The following is an 18,743-nucleotide window of genomic DNA, read 5'->3' as shown; positions in this document are numbered from 1 at the left end:
CATTCCAGCATTATGAAATTCTTTAAGCAACCACCAGCAATTTCTTATTACATTTAATGGCCAGATTGAATCTAAATTTGCTGAATTACTGGTTTAGCATAAAATTTATAAACTTATAAAACAATACAAAGTATTTCATTGAAATATTTAGAACATTTTTTCATCCCTCTAAGATGGTTACATGCTTGTATGCAACATCTCTCACATCTGTTTTAATGTGCCATACACCTAATTTTTTTATACTGAAATATTACTTATTAATTCCACTTGACTTGTATTAAGATTTAAATGGATGTCAAGAATAGCCGGGGACATGGATGTGTATTGTTTTTTATTATAGAAAGATCAAACAAAAAAATTTTCTGAAATAATCAGCATTTTTAAGAAGCAAATGTACGTTACTTTATGCTACAAAATATTACTTCTTGTTCATCTTCAAAATAAGTGTTGTTTTTCTTTTATTTCTCTTTCAGTTGTTTTTTTAACCATGGATAATATTGGGGAAAAGATTTAAATATGAGAAAATTATTATGCTTTCAGTGCTTACTGCGTGACAAGGTACTGATCAACCTTGATTTTACTGCCAAAGGAGCTTGTAACGCAAAAATAAATTTTTGTCATGTAATAGTTATGTTATTTTTGTTTATATTTTACTTAAACTATGAATACAGAAAAAGAGATTAAATATCATGGAGTAAATTAAATCTTATGATTTATTGGCAGCCTACTAATGGTAGTATTTTTAGCAGGGATGTAGTTTACTATAAAAAGCTGTATTTTAAAATTATTGTTTAAAGCTAATTAATTAGTTAATCTAATTTTATCATATTTGTACATTATATTGCACTTTCACTTTTAATTGCATGCTGTTATTTTATGTTTAGATATTAATTGTCTTTATTAAGGTTTTATAATCTATAAGGTAATTGTGAGATTAGATACAAATAATGTTATTTATTATTCTGTATATAATATTTACTTTTAAAAGAATAGTTAACAAATTACTATAACGTATTCATTTGTTTTAAAACAGAATGCATGTTCAGTACTTTAAATTGGGAAAATAATGAATAATTTATTTAACTACACAATTTTTGTTCAACAGACTTCTGCCATCTGTCATGTAGATAGAAGCAATAGTTTATCTATTGTTTATATTTCAGTAAAATATTATAAACACACTTTCATAGTAATGTATGATTTCCATATAGTTTATGCAATAAATTAAAATATAGTTTAAAGTAAAATGTAATTAAATATTTAAATCCATTTTTTAAATTTAAGAAACATCTTTAAAATTAATTTTTGCCTGAATTGGGTTGTATTTGAAATGCTGTTTGATTTATAGAATGTCTTATGTAAATCATTACTGAATTAAATTTAAATTAAAAGAACAGTTTTTTAAATAATTGTAAAAATAAATCCGTTTCTAAAAAGATTAAACTAGGCTTTGAAAACCTTTTTAGAATTATTGTTGTGCAGCTATTTTTTTTTTTTTTATATCATAAGAATATTTGTGTGAGTCCAACCAATTGCCATATTTTTTTTGTCCACAATGTTGATAGTGAATAGAAGCCATGACACATGTTTTATTAGATCTCATAAAAATTAAAGGCCATCTAGGATATCATATTATAATTGTGAATTCTCATACTATAACTGTTGAATTAGTTGTGCTGCACTTGTTGTTATGCATCAGTAATGACTCAAGTCATTGTGTTGCCAATTTAGTCTCTGTGATCATTATATATAATGGTGATCCAGCATTGTGTGTTGTCCAGCACCACTAACCTGTATAGCTGTTTATCTAATGTAAGGATAATATTGTTATATGTGAACTGAATGTGGTACAAATAGAAAGTTCATAAAAAAGTTACCAAAGTGATGTTACAATGTCATCATTAACAACTCTCAGCATTGTAAAAATATTAACATGTGCTCTCCTTCAATATCTGTCAAACTGTCACTACCTTTAACTTTGCATAGTTTATTATATTATAAGAATCTATTATAAAATAAGTAAAGATTTGTTGAGTTGTTCCTCCCTCTGATTTAAACCTCATTCTTATAGTACTGTGGAACTTACAAGTCGATACTCCAATCTTCTTAAATAATATTCACATTTTTAGATTATGGTAGACATTAGTATAACAGTATAATGCTTGTAAAGATTTAGAAATCCATGAACTTGCCAACCAACTTTAGAAAGTTAGGAGATCTCTTGAGCCCTTAGGAATCTTCATGGAAGAAAAATTACGCTTTCTTCAGCAATACGAAAGCACCATACACAATATATTGTTCCAGATGCTAGTAGTCCCCAGCACAGAAGGCATTTGTTTTTTCTTTTTTTTTATGATTTTATCAAGAAGAGAATTTCAAATGAGTCTCACATTCAAAATAACCTGTAGATAGTTTTTTTTCTTCAGAAGTGGAGGGGAAAGCTCTACCACTCACCACTTGCTTGCACACAACAGCAGTGTTGGGCTCTTACCAATAAAATCCCTCCCCCTTATACAGCATGCCCCTGATACCCATATTTCAGCATTGCTCAGGTCATGCTGTATCCTGGACACATCAACAGTAATAATAACCCCAACTATATCTTTGTCCAGGGATCCTTTCCCCACCCAACCTAGTAACAGTTAAAACTGCTTTTATTCTTATTATCTTTCATCTATCCATCTTCTGATTCTATTATCATCTTTTAATATATACCTGCCTATCTCTTAATATATACCTATATATATCTATCTCTTAATATATACCTCCCTATATCTGGGATGACATTCAAGTTATCATTGCTTTTAAGTATTAGATCTATGAGGTCATCTACTGTCAACCACTCATGTCTTCATTGTACACCTTTCTCTGTCTTTCACCCACCTGACACATTTGAAAAAAGTGTACCTGACCATATCCTCCAGGCCACAGTACACACACCTGGCGTCATATCTTCTTCTCTTGCTACCCAGGTAGGAATTAAAAGTTCCATAGCCTGTCAGAAGGTGGGTGAACTAACCTCCCCATGCCCCCAGCAAACCCACCTTCTTAAATTTGGGATTATCTCTTACGTCCAGCGGCCAGAAAAGGTCCCATCCCATCTCTCTTGCCACCTTTCTATCATTGTATCCTGATTTTGTTTCTTTCTACTGTCTTGCATTTCTTAAGATCCTTGCCTGACACTGTCCTATAGGTGGATACGACTTGCACTGCCATCCTTCTCTTAATTCCATTTAGATCACTTCTGCATTTCAAGTAATCCAAAGCGCCATACCATATCAGGCTGCATATGCAACTATGGACCCAAGTACAGCAAACAAGAGCCTCCTTTTAGATAATCTTGGACCCCCTACATCTGTATAAGTATGGAAGGTGCCATTTTCCCCTTTCTGTCTTCTCAGATGTCTTTAGGACATGTGTTGTAAACTTCATCCTATGGTCCAGCCACACACCCAGATACTTAATTGAGACAACTGGGTGAATGACTATCCCGCCTATTTGTACACTCGTACGAGGGAGCTTCCTCCTGCAACCTGTAGATACCTGACCTCACCCAAATTGGTGTTACCTAAGTTAAGATTTTCTAATTTTTCCATGTTTATTTATATGTAATTGGCCCTTAATCAAATTCTTATTTTTATTTTACTACATATTTATTTATTAATAGTATATTTTTTATATTTGAGCTAATTTCATTGTCGACTAAGCAGAGATTTCGAATTGTCTCATTTGGTTAAAAAGTTGAGGTTATAATAACCTGAATATGTGATTTGTATTAATTTTTTTTTTTTTGTTTTTTTTTGTTTTAGTTGATGTAGATCATTTGTAATTTCAGGGTAGTAAATTTAATTCTGTAATGTAATTTTCTTTCATGAGAAATATACAGAGGGAGTGCACCTTGAATGGTATGCTTAATCTGATAAAACAATATTTTAATATTAGTATTTATTTTGATTATTCATCAATCAGCAGCATTCTGAATAAAGAAAAATGTATTATAGCATGCCTTCATATTACTGTTAGTTTTATCATAGAATTTTGTATAGTTTTGATTTTTATTACTAATAGTTTCTTTTTTGATATTAGCTGGAATTTTTCTCAATGATATATATTTTATTGTGCAGGCAGCTGGGTGCATCCCGGAGACTACGCGTCCTCTGGTCTGTAATACTTAGCCGCCTGATTGATATACTTTTTGTTTTGTTTTTAATTGATTGGTATTCTTTTTTTTAATTATAGATAGCACGGCTCTGTTAACCAAGCAAGATTAAAATCCAGCTAGCTTGTACGCTTTTTTTAAAAATATATTTGTTTATTTTTTTAGAAAATTATTTTATTAACATTTATTTATCGTACTAATCAATAATGGAATCAGTAAAGATTTTTCACACATTTTTTTTCATTTGCTTTAAATTTGTCTTTTATTCAAGCTTACTTTGACGCTTTTCAAAAATTAAAAAATAGTAAGCGAATTAATTTAATTTGTTTGTGTTTTATAGTTACTCTTTTTTATAATATTTTAATTTTTTAATTAATTCTTTAGTTTTGCTTTATTTTAACTTTTTTCTACTAATTTTGTTCATATGCTGGCTTATTATCATTTTATTTTTACATCCAAGTAAGATATTTAAATTAAAGTTGTTATAAAATAAACAAAATTTATGAGTGTCATTGATAAGTTGTCTTGTTCTGTGTATAATTTCATAAAAATGACAATTAATTAAGTTAATATATAAATTATACTAACATATATATATATATATATATATCTTAATATTTTAATAATTCAGCCTAACAGTAATTATTTTTTTACTGATATAATATATATTTATTAAGATTAAACATCTGTTTAATATTCTGGTTCACTTTCTATTCTTATTGAATGGTAAATCTTTTTGATTTACAGTAAAGTTGGTTCTTTAACAGTGGTGATGAATTTCTTTGATTTATATCACAAAATGAGAGTAGAAAATGATTTGAGATGATGTTTGTTTTCAAGTTTATTACCTTCATCTCAAAATAAAAAAAAAGTCCAGAGTAGCAGAGTATTTGGCTTATTTCTTATGATTATCTTAATTATAACATCAAATTTGAAAAATGAAGTGGCAGATTGTGTAGGTGGTATAGTTCTGCTGGAGTAAACTGAAGCTTATTCATATTGATTTTTTGTCAGTATTTCAATTATTGATGATGTTACAGTATTTTTATTTTATATTAAATATTCTAAAATAACATATTTTTTCTCAGATCTAGGATTTAGATGTCATTATGACTAATGTAAAGATATTTAAATAAATTGAACTAGCAGTTAAGGTTAATTTTCTAGTGCTGGAGGACATTCTGATTTTTCATGTACGTTTATGTGAAGAGTGATGTAGCCATTCATCAGTTGTCTTAATTTTTTTTATATGCAGTTCTTTTTAAGTATGATATTGTTGTTAACTTACTTGTATATGTTATTGCTTGACTTTAAAATGATACATCATAAAACCTCAGTTGACTTGAAGTAATAAAGATGGTGTCCAATTAATGACTGTTCATTCATATACAACCTTATTTAGTTTATGGTCCCATTTTTTAATTTTTTTTGGTCATTAATATTTGTTTTTGTCAAAACTTGCTTATTATTGTTGTTATTATTATTTTCTTAACACTGATAACCTAAAATTGATTTCTGATTTGATTGCAATAAAAGGTTAGAGAAAAACATACATAGATTATCTATATTACTTCTCTACAGTCACTAGCAAATTCAGGTAATTATTATGCCAAAAGAATTCCAATACCAAGATGCCTAACTAGTTATCTCTACCTATGAAGACCTAATCATCAAGACCTGATGTAAACAGGCAAAGCTTTAAATTAGTGAAGAGTTGGTAGTCACTTAAGTCAATGCCAAAGAAGGATATTGAAGGATATTAAAAATTCTCTGTTTGAATGTATTAAGCCACAGAGTCATCCACATATAGTCATGTGGAATAGTGCTCTTCTTTTTTTAAAACCTGAAGTTTTAAATTGAAATGGTTAGCATAGTTAGTGAAATAAATTTAAAAATATAAAATCCTCAAAAAAGGTCTGCAAAAAACTTTTAATTAAAATCTAAAATTTGATGGACATTGCAAAAAAAACACTGAAATAATAAAACTTACCTTTATTATTTCAGTCTTTCACATCATGAGGATGTTTGTCATTACTAATTAGAATGAAAAGAGCTCTTACATCTGATACAGTATTATTAATAGCTTAAATTGGTTGTTCACTACATTTTACTTATAGAAAAAAGAAATACATAGAATAATGTTTTATAATTCTTAAACCTAATTTAACATTCATTTTGTGATTCCATTATTGTTAATTAAGTATTTGATTATATATTCTAAATCTGCATTATTAGTTTTTTTGCACGATTATTGTCTTTTATGTGTAGTTTTCTATATATATTTAATAAATTTTGTAAAGTTGTGTAAATTTATTTAAATAAACAGCTGGCTGGAATTATCTTGTTTTAAAGCAGAGGCACTTTTTTTGTAGTTTGTTTTTGCTCTGTTGCATGTCACCTTGAATCTCAGATACCGAGAGCGAACCAGAAACAAGAAATTCGGGTACGCTTTTGTTTTTAAATTTTATATTTGTATAATTTAAAAAAGAGAAAGAAATTAGACTAAAATAGAATTATAGTCTGTTAAATTTTTTTATATTTATTTTAATTAAACATTTTAATTAGTTTTTTACAAAATTGGTTTTTATAGGATTTTTCCAGTCTGATTTTAAATTTAATTAATTTTAGTTTTATGTCTGTTTACCATTCTTATTCATGGTATATTTGTGGTACTTGTTTTTAATTTGCAAAATGCTATTATTTTTCATAATGAGGTCAATTGCTAAACAGTTATGGTTGCAGTAAGTTTGTTTAGAAGACCATACCAGTATATGTTTGCTCATACATGATAGCATAATTTTTTGTTGGAAGTATTAACTTCCATATTGCCAGAGATGTTGAAAATATTTTCATGTTACTTCAGTTCAAAAATTTTATGAACAAAACAACTGTTTTGTATATTTCATTTTTTAGTTTGTTTTCTGTAATATTTCTAAGTAGTTAGTTTTTTAAAAATTGTACTATATTGATATTTAACACATTGGCCTAATATCATTAGTTTGTTATCACGATAAATAGAATAAAGTGTTACTTTTGTTTTAGCTTCTACATTTGTTTATACTCTTTAGCTGTAACATTGATCACTTAAACTGAAAAAAATCTCAACAATATCAAGAGATGCTGAATTATAATTCTGCCCATATTTAGATTTTTTAATATTCCACTGCATATTTTTAGTCACTATACAAATGTAAATGTTTGTTTATTTATATAAATAAATGGATGGAGAAAATTTTTTTCTGTTATAAAATTAGCTTATAAATTTTTAGAATGAGTAGTTCGATGTATATTATTCAGTAAAGTCATATATGAAAATCTATTCAATATGATCAAATTATATTTTATCATAAAAACAAAGGTATATTAAGCATTTATCATTTGTAAAAGAAACGTCATAGATATCTGCAAAATACTGTAAATGTCTTTATACATTATTAAGATGTAGAAATGTAACTACAGCTGTTGGCATTATATTCTTATTTTAGAGCATTTATTAAGTCTGTTCAGAAAATAATCGAACTTTATGATTTTAATTTTTATTATTAATTTTACAGATTATTGGTCCTTATCCCCTTCAAAGTACTCCCTTCGCCTAGTCACACACTTTTCCCAGCAGTGTTTCCACTTCGCAAAGCAGTTCTGGATAGCTTCATTTGAAATGGCATTTAAGGTCCATTACAAATCAGCTTTAATGCCATCAGTAGTCTCAAAATGGCATCCTTTTATCACTGATTTTAATTTTGTAATAAGAAAAAATCACAAGGAGGTCTGGTGATTAGGGAGGCTGAGGGAGGACAGTTGTCTGATTTTTGGCACAAAACTGACAAATTGATGAAGCTGATGTGTGAACTCATTGTCGTGGTGAAGGAACCATGAGTTGTCTCACCACAGCTGTGGAGACCCCACATGTCTCTTTTTGCGGATTTTTTCACGTACTGTTGTAAAACACCTTGACGGTTAGTATGCACGGTTCACTGTTTCACCTTGAGGCAAGAATTCAAAATACACAATTCCATCAAAATCAAAAAAACAGAGAGCATCACTTTGGCATTGGATCAAGACTGACATGCTCTCTTGGGGTGTGGAGATCCTGTGCCAGTCCATTGTGGACTGAACTTGACTGAACATTGGACTGAATGTCCATTGTGGACTGAACATTGTGGATTGAACTTTTGTTTCAATGTTGTAGTCAAACCCAGCTTTCATCTCTTGTTATGATCCTTTGCATGAATGTTTCATCGTAATTGGCTTGTTCAAAATGTTGCCAACAAATATCCACTCGATGTTTTATCTGCTGTTCGGTCTGTTTACAATCAAGATACTAACCTCTTTTGCAAGTTCTCTGACAGTCAATCGGCGATTTGCATGCATCAGATAGTTGATTTTCTGAATTTGGGTGTCATCAGTTGAAGAAGTCAAAGGAATTCCTGGTTGAGGATCATCTTCAATTGACTGACTACCACTTTTAAATCATGAAAACCAGTTTAACTTTGGCATTGGATCAAGACTGACATGCTCTCTTGGGGTGTGGAGATCCTGTGCCAGTCCATTGTGATGATTGAACTTTTGTTTCAATGTTGTAGTCGTAAACCCAGCTTTCATCTCTTGTTATGATCCTTTGCATGAATGTTTCATCGTAATTGGCTTGTTCAAAATGTTGCCAACAAATATCCACTCGATGTTTTATCTGCTGTTCGGTCTGTTTACAATCAAGATGCTAACCTCTTTTGCAAGTTCTCTGACAGTCAATCGGCGATTTGCATGCATCAGATAGTTGATTTTCTGAATTTTGGTGTCATCAGTTGAAGTCAAAGGCCTTCCTGGTTGAGGATCATCTTCAATTGACTGACTACCACTTTTAAATCATGAAAACCAGTTGTAATTGTGTAACCATTTGTGACCCAGAGTATCATCTCCATAAGCGTGTTTTAAAAGTTGAAACCGTTCTGTGAAAGTTTTCCCCAGTTTCACCCAAAATTTTACATTATATTTTACATTATTGTTGCACTCAAATAACAGTAACACGAAAACTAAACAAGATATCAATAATCCAAGAACATGTGGTTCCAGAGATAATAATGCTGCCAACTGCATGTCACTAAATATCTCCATTTGTGAATAATTAAAAATGTTCAGTTATTTTCTGAAGAGACCTCTTATTTTCCAAGATGCTATTTCTGAGATTTGTTGGTGTTGTAGAATTATTAGGTTGTATGGATGCATTTTAATATCTTCTTCCAACTAAGTCTATATTTTGATGAGTTAGTAATGATTACAGAACAAATCTGTTAGTTAGAAATAGTTAGGCATTAATATTTAATTAGGTATCATTTATTTGGATGATTTTACTACTGTTTTGGACTTCACAATGATTGTAGTGACTCTGTCTGTGTTGTTTTAATTGTCAATCATTGTCTTTGTCTCATCTGTATATTGCTTTAACTATTTTTTTATTTTTCTGTCTGTATTTCTGTCCAATTTTATTTATTTAATTAAATTTTTTATTAATCTAACAGTACGTTGGAGTTTGTCAACCTAACATCTAAGTCAAGTTTGTCAATATTATTTTTTTTGCAATAGCAGCAGAAATTTTAACTTCTTTCATTTCTTTCCTAATCTGAAGAAGTCCACTTAGTTTATTCTTTTATCTACTTTTTATCTCAATATTGTTCTTCAACAAACGTTTATAAACTTCTGAAAAGTTTGTTTAAAATCTGAAGACTTTTATGATTAACAGTAGTATTATAGTAATATTAATTAAAAATGTCAATTTTAGCTTAGCTCTAGGATATCTCATTCAATATTTGTACTCTGAAGTATACATTTAAAATATTAAAGCCAACCAATGAAGGTGCTGTATCACCTGAGGCTACATAAGGTAAACAGAAGCAGTCATTTACAGCAAGTGGATCTTCATAAAATTTTCCATGTTAAATTTTATATTTATTGAGATCTTACTTAATAGAATTTGAATACTTTATTTCTAGTGATAGAAGTAACTGTTAGTGTATTGTAATTATATTTGTGCATGCTTTTTATTAAGTTTTAATTCAATCTTAATTTGCATGCGCGATTATTTATCTTAATATTTTACTAGATGCATCAATTTCGCTTTACTTCTGTTATCATTATTATTGCATATTGCATGGAGTATTTGGTATTAATGAATAAATGGATTTTAAGCATGTTTTTCTTGGTTTGTTAAAATTTTGTTTCTTTTCTTTCCATTCATTACTGATTGATAGATGTTATTAACTCTTGCATTACTTTACTAATTTTTTTATCTTTGTAATATTTTTAATATATGTAAGCAACTTGAAAGTGGTTGTGTAGTAATCTACTAATTAAAGGAATTAATTAAAAATTTTTATGGTTCTCATTTTCTTCATTTTTTTTTATATATAACATAACATATTTTTTCATCATAACTTTCATATTTTCCTAAGAAATGTAATTTTTGTTATCTGATGTTTTTAAGTACTGAAAACTTTTTCAGTTTATCCTAAAAGCTTTTTTTAGTTTGTTTTTATAAATGTAAACAATATTTCAAGTGTTTAGTGATTTTAGTGTGTAATAGCTAAAAGGAAGTACAAAAAGCTTATCAGGAAAGTAAGTACCATTTTGTTATTAAAAAATACACAGAAGTTTCAACAGAATAATTGTATTATTATGTGGAAGAGCATAGCTTAAACTACTTTTCTAAATTTCCACAATTATTAATTTACTTTACGTATCTTGTAATCAGTTTTTCTTTGCTTCCTCAAAAAAAAACACTCCTGCCAGTGAAAACAACCACTTTTCAGCATTTTTCACATAGAGATTGTTGTCATAGCTAGCACTGACTAGCAGAGGATTGCTTGAGATGGAGAAGCAAGTGGTAGTCACTTTGTGACAAATCAGGACTAAAAAGGTGGGTGCTTCAATTGCTCCCAACCAAATTTGTTGAATCAGACTTTGAGTTTCACTAGCAACATAAGAATGAGCATTATTGTCGTGAAACAACAAATCTTTATAGCAGAATATGTCTTTCCTCTTTTTTTTTTTTGATTGCATGGTTTCTGCGACTATAATAAAGCGAAGCCTTTATATAATTTTATAACTCCACAAGAAGTCAAGCAACAAAACTCCTTTCTTACCCCAAAAAACAATACACATGATTTTTTATGTTGAAATTGTGGTTTTGAACGTCTTTTTTTTATGAGATCTTGTGAGTTGCACTCCATAGACTGCTATTTGGATTCTGCAGTGATTTAAGAGACTCACCACTATTTGGCTCAAAAAATTGTCATTTACATTCTTGTATCGAGTAAGAAAGACTGAGCATCTAATCTCTTGGTTTTGTGAACCTTCATTAACATTTTTAGTATCCAATGAGAGCAGAGTTTGTGGGTTACAATTCTGTAGAGAACTAATTGTAAAATTTCATAGAACTTAATATATAACGAAGAAATGTCAACCATTGATTTTCTTTAATTTTTTTATCCGTTCATATAACAAAATCATTATTCTCGATGGAAGGGTGCCCACTTCTTTATTCATCATGCACATTACCGTGTTCCTCATTGAATATTTGTATCCATTTTCTAGCCATTCCTTCACTTGTAATTTTTTCACCAGAATCTTCACAAACTTGCTGATGAATATTAGCTAGTTTGACATTTCTTGTGTTTAAAAATTGGATAACTGCCCTAATTTTACAGTCTGAGGGATTCTAGATTTTCTTGAACATTCTAAACAGTGTTTAATCAACTGTAAAGAAACAATGCTGTATTAGTTATAGTGTCTTATCAAAAGCCAACAAATGAGAAAATATGGTATGTATGCACAGAAATACGATCATAGTGCTGCAGCAGGGTTAGAAGAAAATTGTACTTACTTTCCGGATACACTTTGTATGTCAAAACATTACCTTTCAACATCATTTTTAATTTGAGTAATAAAAAAATGTCTGTTATTAGATCATATGTTATAGTGACTCAGATGTGTGGAAATACTTGTGTATTGCATCAAAAACTGATGAATTAATTTATTTAGTTGAATTAGCAATATAACATGTGCTTATGTTGCAGTGTTAAACGAACCATCTATTGACTTTACTCCCTAAGCATCATGCCTTTTTTTAACATTCTTAAAAAATTCTGTTACTTCTAATTAATGTTCCTTATTTGCTGACTTGATTCATTGAAGAAATTTGTGATGAATAATATTCCAGAGTTAAAAAAAAAAACTGTTGCATCAGTTATAAAATTTGATCAGATTTTTTACTCTACTTATTTGTAGTTACCCTTCTGACACTCATGTAATAGATTTTTTCTTTCAGTCCATTGTTTAGCTTTTCACTCGATTAATAAAATTTTGTTTTAATCAGATCATTTAAAAATTGTTTTATTTACATTCAACAGCCTAAATTATTATTTAACAAGTTCTTTGACAGACAGTTTTTAAAACACATACTTCTTCACCTATCTCATGAACAGTTAAACTATTTTTAGAATGATTGACTTCATCAGTTTTAATTGTTGTTCATCCTAAGTAGGAGCTTTTTTTTGGTTAAAGTTTGGCCAAAATTGTATTTTTCTACCAGCTGTATGTTTGAGTTTAAAACCTCATTCCCAATTGCTGTTTATAACTTATTAAATTCTAATAAGATTTTTCCCAGTTTGTCACAGAACTTCACCTCAACTCATTGCTGAAAAAAATCCCCTATTTTAAATTTAACAGAAATTTCCAAAAACCTACAACTTGACAGTTCCTCTTGAAATAGATATTCAATTAATAAGGAATATATTGCATCATAGTTTTTATTGGTCATTTTCCATCTTACTTATTTATTATAGGTGCATAAATTTAACATTTTTGAATTAATATACAAACCTCTCATATTGTTAAAAGTGTAATACTAAATTTTATGGATTAATCATCATGTGTTGTTATCTTTTGTCAGATTCAGTTAGTTTAATTCCCCTTCTTTCTTTTATGATAAATATTATGACAAGGGTTATAGTTTACAAGGAAAAAAGTTATATATATACACACATAAACACACACACACACACACACACAAAATACGTGTTTTCATATATTACTGGCTTTTTTTTATTTATTATTAAGTGGGATTTTTAATTTTGGTTAAATGTTTTATCTTTTGTTAATAAAAGTATGTTGTAAAATATTCACATGAATAGCAAGCAGCTTTCTTTCACACAGTAGTGCCACTGTTAAAATATTCTTTATTTTCTGTAAAAAATGAATTGTTTGCTTTTTGAAACTTGTATAGTTTTGTTTTTTCTTATTCACAACCATTAATTTTTATAAAATTTGCTATTTTTTGAGAATTTTTTATTTAAAAAATGTCAGTGTCACGCCATGATTAATATATGTTTTTTATTGTATTTAACACATTACATTTTTTTAGTTATTTTCAGTGTTATTTATACTACTAATTATTTTTGTTTTTATCCTTGTTGCATTTCATTACTTTTATTAATAATGAAAATATATGTGGTATGCTCAGAAAGTGATTATGTTGTATGATCAGTGTGTGTCTGGGTATACCTATTCATTTATATGACAATTATTCAGAAAGGTTTACCTGATGTCTTGAAATTTTTTATCATGAAAAATTTTTCCCATCAGTATTATAAAATCAAATATGAAGATGAGAAGATGAATATACCAAGAAATTATACAATGATGTACATTATATATATATATATACTATATTATGATATACAATTTATATAAAAATATTTTTGAAATAGATATAAAAAGTTTCCACTCAAGCAGAATTGATTACCTGGTGTTTCTGCGCATTATGTACTCGAGTTATCCAAACTGAGTTCTAGTTATATAATCATGCTCAATTTTTTCTATGTTAAAAATTATTTATTTTTAATAAAACATATTTAATTATACAATCCATTAAATCTGAGGTTTGATTTATTTATAATTTTATTAAAGTATACCCTTAAATTTATTTTTTCAGAAATATTAAGTATGTTTTAAAACTTTCATACAATGAAAGATTGTTATTGCATTACATTAAGCTGATTACAATCTCCTTGTTCTCAACTACATGTTTACAACTTGGCGCTGTTATCAATTAAAATAATATTCCATTGTCTTTCTCTTTCCCTTGATGTTTTGTGAGAAGTAAGATTGTTTTATAGGATGATTTCAAGGTTCTATATTTTCTCTTAATTTTTGTGTAATCCAACTTTTACCTATTTCTTGCTCAATTTTTTCCCTATTTGATTTTTCATTCTTTTGTATTTATTTTTTTTATGCCAATTCAAGTCTTATTTATAATCAAGAATTTGCTTGCTTATAAACAAAAATATATATAATTTTTTTTTTATACATATTACCAAAAATAATTTCATTTTTATTTTGTGAAGGAAGTTCATTTCCTTCACATGCCATGTTTAATGTATGTCAGTTCTTTTAGATAATGTAAGAGGAGAAGATTTTTTTTAAATTTATAACTACAAAGACAATTAGAAGATATCTCTTTGTTTGCTGGATTTCCTAACCCAAGTTAATGATTTTTAATTCATTTTTCTGTATTCCTTGTCATATATTTAACTAAATTCAGATTTCTCAACTTTTGCTTCTCTTATTAACAGTAATTTTTATTGCCAGTGTTTTTTTTTTTAAACCTACCCATATTTTAAATAAAACCCCACTAAAAGGTAAGAGATATACTATTTATCCTTGAGATTATTTTTTGTGGTCAACACCAAATTAAAAGTTAGTAAATTGAGCTAATTGTTCTTTAATTTGATATTGATTTCAAAGTCAGAATTTAAAAAAGCAAATTTAAGTTTTTATTTTGTACTTTTTAATGCATTTTTTAAATGGATAATTTTTTTTGTTTGTATTTTATTTGTAAAAGGTATTCTTCATCACATATTACCTTAGTTTTCTTCTATTTTCCTTCTTACTTATGTTAACTTTTTATTTCTAATTATGTTTATTTTCTTTACTTTACTTGAAAAAGAATTACATTTTTTCCACATACATTTGTTTCATACATGAAACAAGAATTTCAGTAGAATCCATTCAACTCTGTTAAGTAGTTTAAATTTTTTTTCAATTCTAAAATAGTTTAGTTATTTCATAAATGTATTTCAATCTCAACCACTGTAAGGATATTTATGAAAGGCTATTTTTCATATGTATATTTTATAATAAATATCTCAAAAGATATTATTTTCTGAGAGCTTTCTTGTTCAAGATTTATTTATTTTCTGTAATAAAACCAGAGTGTTGGGCAGACACTAAACTATCCCAATCTAGCCTGTTACAGAGATTGTACTTTCTCACCACCCACCCCTTTTTAATGACCCTGAACCTTCTTCCCCATTATCAGTTGAGTAGATGCAAGTCTGATTATGCTGGAACTGAAACAGCCAATGCATCTTCAGTATCTACTAAGGGGCTTCCTGTGGACTGACTTAAGGATTTCGTTTGTTTCATGTACAGAAGGTGCAGATTAAGAACAATGAATGAAATATCAGATTAAGCCTATTCCCTCTTCCACCAAAAAATTAAGTTATTAAAAATGTACTTAAATGAAATATTTTTTCATTATAATTTTTTTACTACATGCAATAGAATTATTTTATGGGGTTGATTTATTTTATTTTATTGTTGTGTATAAGGTGTGGTTATTAGATAATAAGACTAATGCTGTAAAATATTTTATTTTAAATTTATACATACGTAGTTATTATCCACTTCAAGATACACACAGCCCTCCTCTATCCCTACAACTCCCATGTGAATTTTCCATTGTTCAAAACAGTGCTGGAAGTCCTCTTCTGTGTGCTCTTTCATGATGTGTGCTGCTTTTTCTTTCACAGCTTCAACGGTCTGAAATCTTGTTCCTTTTAATGCAGATTTGACCTTGGAGAACAAATAAAAGAAACATGGTGCCAGCTTAGGCGAATAAAGCAGATGGTCTAACACTGGGATGTTATACTTGGCTAGAAATAATGTTGTACTGATGATACTGAGTATAATGATGTTATTATACTTGTCTTGATAGACAATGCAGTATGAGGCGGTGCATTATCCTGTTGAAGATCCCATGACTTGTTCTTCCACAATTCAGGCCGTTTTTTCTTATTTTTTCATGGAGTTGAGCAAGGCATATTGAATAAAGATAAGAATAATTAACCAATTGTCAGATCAGATCAGATTACCAATTTTTTCAATATTTTATTCGTTTTTGATGTGGAAGGGTAACCTGGGTGAACATTATCGTCAATATCTGCTCGGCCATCTTGGAAACGCTTAAACCACCCAAAAACCCATGCACATGATAAACATTCATTGCCATATACTTTTTTTAATAAAAGATAAGCTTTAGTAGCAGTTTTTCCAAGTTTCATGTGAAATTTCACAATTCTTTGCTCTAATAAAACACTTATCATATTTTCGGTAAAACAAAAATGAGGAAATCTGTTTCGGTAAAACAGATGTTATCCAAATGAAGGCCATGGCCACACTAATATGTTCACAGAAACTGGAGTGGCAACAATCAAAAGAGAAGGCTTCACACTTCACAGCTGTCGGTCGTGCGAATTTGGCACATGCGCAGTTCTTCTGTAGCAGCATTAGTCTCGTTATTTAGTAACCACATCTCATGTATATTTTTATTGATGATATTTTGTAAAATTTATGTTGAATTTATCTAGTTTTAACAAGCTGTTTCATATTTTAGAACAAGGTAAAATTCTTCGGCTTGAACAAACCTGAAAATAATAGTTGTATCCATAGCAATTCTTTCCCTATAAAATGTTTTTGTATGAAGAGCGGTTCAAAAGTATGAGCCGATCAATAATAAAATCAGAACTGTTGAAAAAATTAAAAATCTGTTATCGGTTTCAAATACTTGTTTACTTTTTTTTTTTTGCATAATCACCATTTTGTTTCATACACTTTTGAAATCGAGAAACAAGCTTCTTCAAACTCACTGCATAAAATTTCACCATTTGGGTTTGTTGTCATGTTTACATGGAGATTTTTAACTCTTCTTTTTCCTCAAATCGTTGAGATGCAAGCCAGTTTTTGAGGAGTGTAAAGTAATGTATAAATTTTAAATTGTAAAGTAACGATTTTCTCTCACTTCTGCATTAACATGTTCAATGAGATCATCAGTCTAGATACTTGGCCTGCCACTTCTCTATCCGTCGTGAACATTTGAACAGCCTATCTTAAACTCACAATACCATTCCTTACTTTTCCTTCACTCATTGTGGTAGACCCATATGTTTCATTCATTTGACGATGAATTTCACAACTGACAGGATTTGTTATTACTGCACTCACTTTAACACACTGCCTCGCAAAGGCAAACAACAATGAACTGACAGCAATGTAGCAGTTACATGACCAACAGACCACTTAAAGCTACTGCACATGCGTGAACCAATCAGTGTTGCCATTTGCTATTTATAACTCATTGGCCCTTACTTTTGAACCACTCCTTGTATATTCAGATTATCATTGAAACCAGTCTACTTACTTTTATTTTGTAATTATTATATAAGTTAGTATATTATTATGTAAAATTTTTGTTTTTATTTTCTGAAATTTTATTTTTTCAACATTAGATGTTAATTAATTGTGCTCATTATTTAAATACTTTTTATTCAGAAGTGTTGTTATTCTTATTATATGTCATATTAAATCTTAGTAGATGTTTTATGATTAATGCTTAAAATGTCTGCCAAACCCTTTTTTTTTTTTTGTTATTATTTTATATGTCTGTATGAGAAGATGTTACAATTATATTTACTGTTCAGTAAGTGATCTTGGTCCATCTCTTAATGACCACATCTATGTCAGTACAATTAATTGAACTTTGTAGATCAAATTGCTCAGTAATATAGGTTTTCAAAAATAGTTACCTTTAACTGGATTTGAACTAAGGCCCTGCAATAACTCAGAAGAGTTGTAGTAATAATTGTGCTGGTTTAATCAGGATAAACTAAATCTTGTCATGATGAAGTCCTTATTTTTATAGATTGTTATAGAATAATTAAAAATATTTTTAAAATGTTATCTATTGTCTGAACAGTAAATCATCCATAAATATTTAAATAACAGAAGAAAAATTATACTTTCTTATAGTTTTATAATATTTCAGGAATTATATTTCTTTAAAACGTTTAACCCAGTAATCTATTAAATTAATTGTTCTCTCAGATTATCTGTTTAAATAAATAAATTTAGCACTATTTTTATTTTTATAGAACCGTTCCTAGGTTGAATTTTAAATTGAGAAAGATTATTGCTATTGTGCCCATTTATAGATTGTATTTGCTTGATTTTGCTTCAATGTATGTTGTTTTTATTCACATATATTACTGGTATTTAAATTATGGCCACAACTGCTTTTGTAATCAATATTTTTTATACTTGCTATTTGCTTAATTTGTTAATGAACCTATCTATGATTTGTTGTAAATATGTGTGTGTATATATATATTTATTTTAAAGACATTTTATTTATTTGTATCTAAAATTATTGTTAAATAATTAGTATAAAATACTTTATATAATTGTATTATTCTAT

At 28.7% G+C, this 18,743-nt stretch overlaps 1 protein-coding gene across 13 annotated transcripts in view; it reads left to right on the top strand.

The window, feature by feature from the left end:
* syd (JNK-interacting protein syd) overlaps positions 1-18,743 on the top strand; it is a 225,482-nt gene that overhangs the window by 77,887 nt on the left and 128,852 nt on the right. For 7 of the 13 annotated variants that reach the window (XR_012757479.1, XM_075373870.1, XM_075373882.1 and 4 more), the window contains exons 7-8: positions 4,125-4,160; positions 6,570-6,602. The exons of 2 other annotated variants lie outside the window; for them this stretch is intronic. Coding sequence is in view for 10 of the 11 variants with exons in the window: in XM_075373870.1 (XP_075229985.1) it covers positions 4,125-4,160; positions 6,570-6,602 (69 nt within the window). In the remaining variant the exon portion in view is untranslated. The remainder of the gene's footprint in view (positions 1-4,124; positions 4,161-6,569; positions 6,603-18,743) is intronic. 4 more of the 13 variants (XM_075373874.1, XM_075373878.1, XM_075373873.1 and 1 more) reach the window with 2 other exon arrangements.

The sequence above is a fragment of the Lycorma delicatula genome, chromosome 8 (assembly GCF_047948215.1).
Source record: "Lycorma delicatula isolate Av1 chromosome 8, ASM4794821v1, whole genome shotgun sequence".
Lineage (NCBI taxonomy): Eukaryota > Metazoa > Arthropoda > Insecta > Hemiptera > Fulgoridae > Lycorma > Lycorma delicatula.
This window is presented reverse-complemented; position numbering and strand designations above follow the sequence as displayed.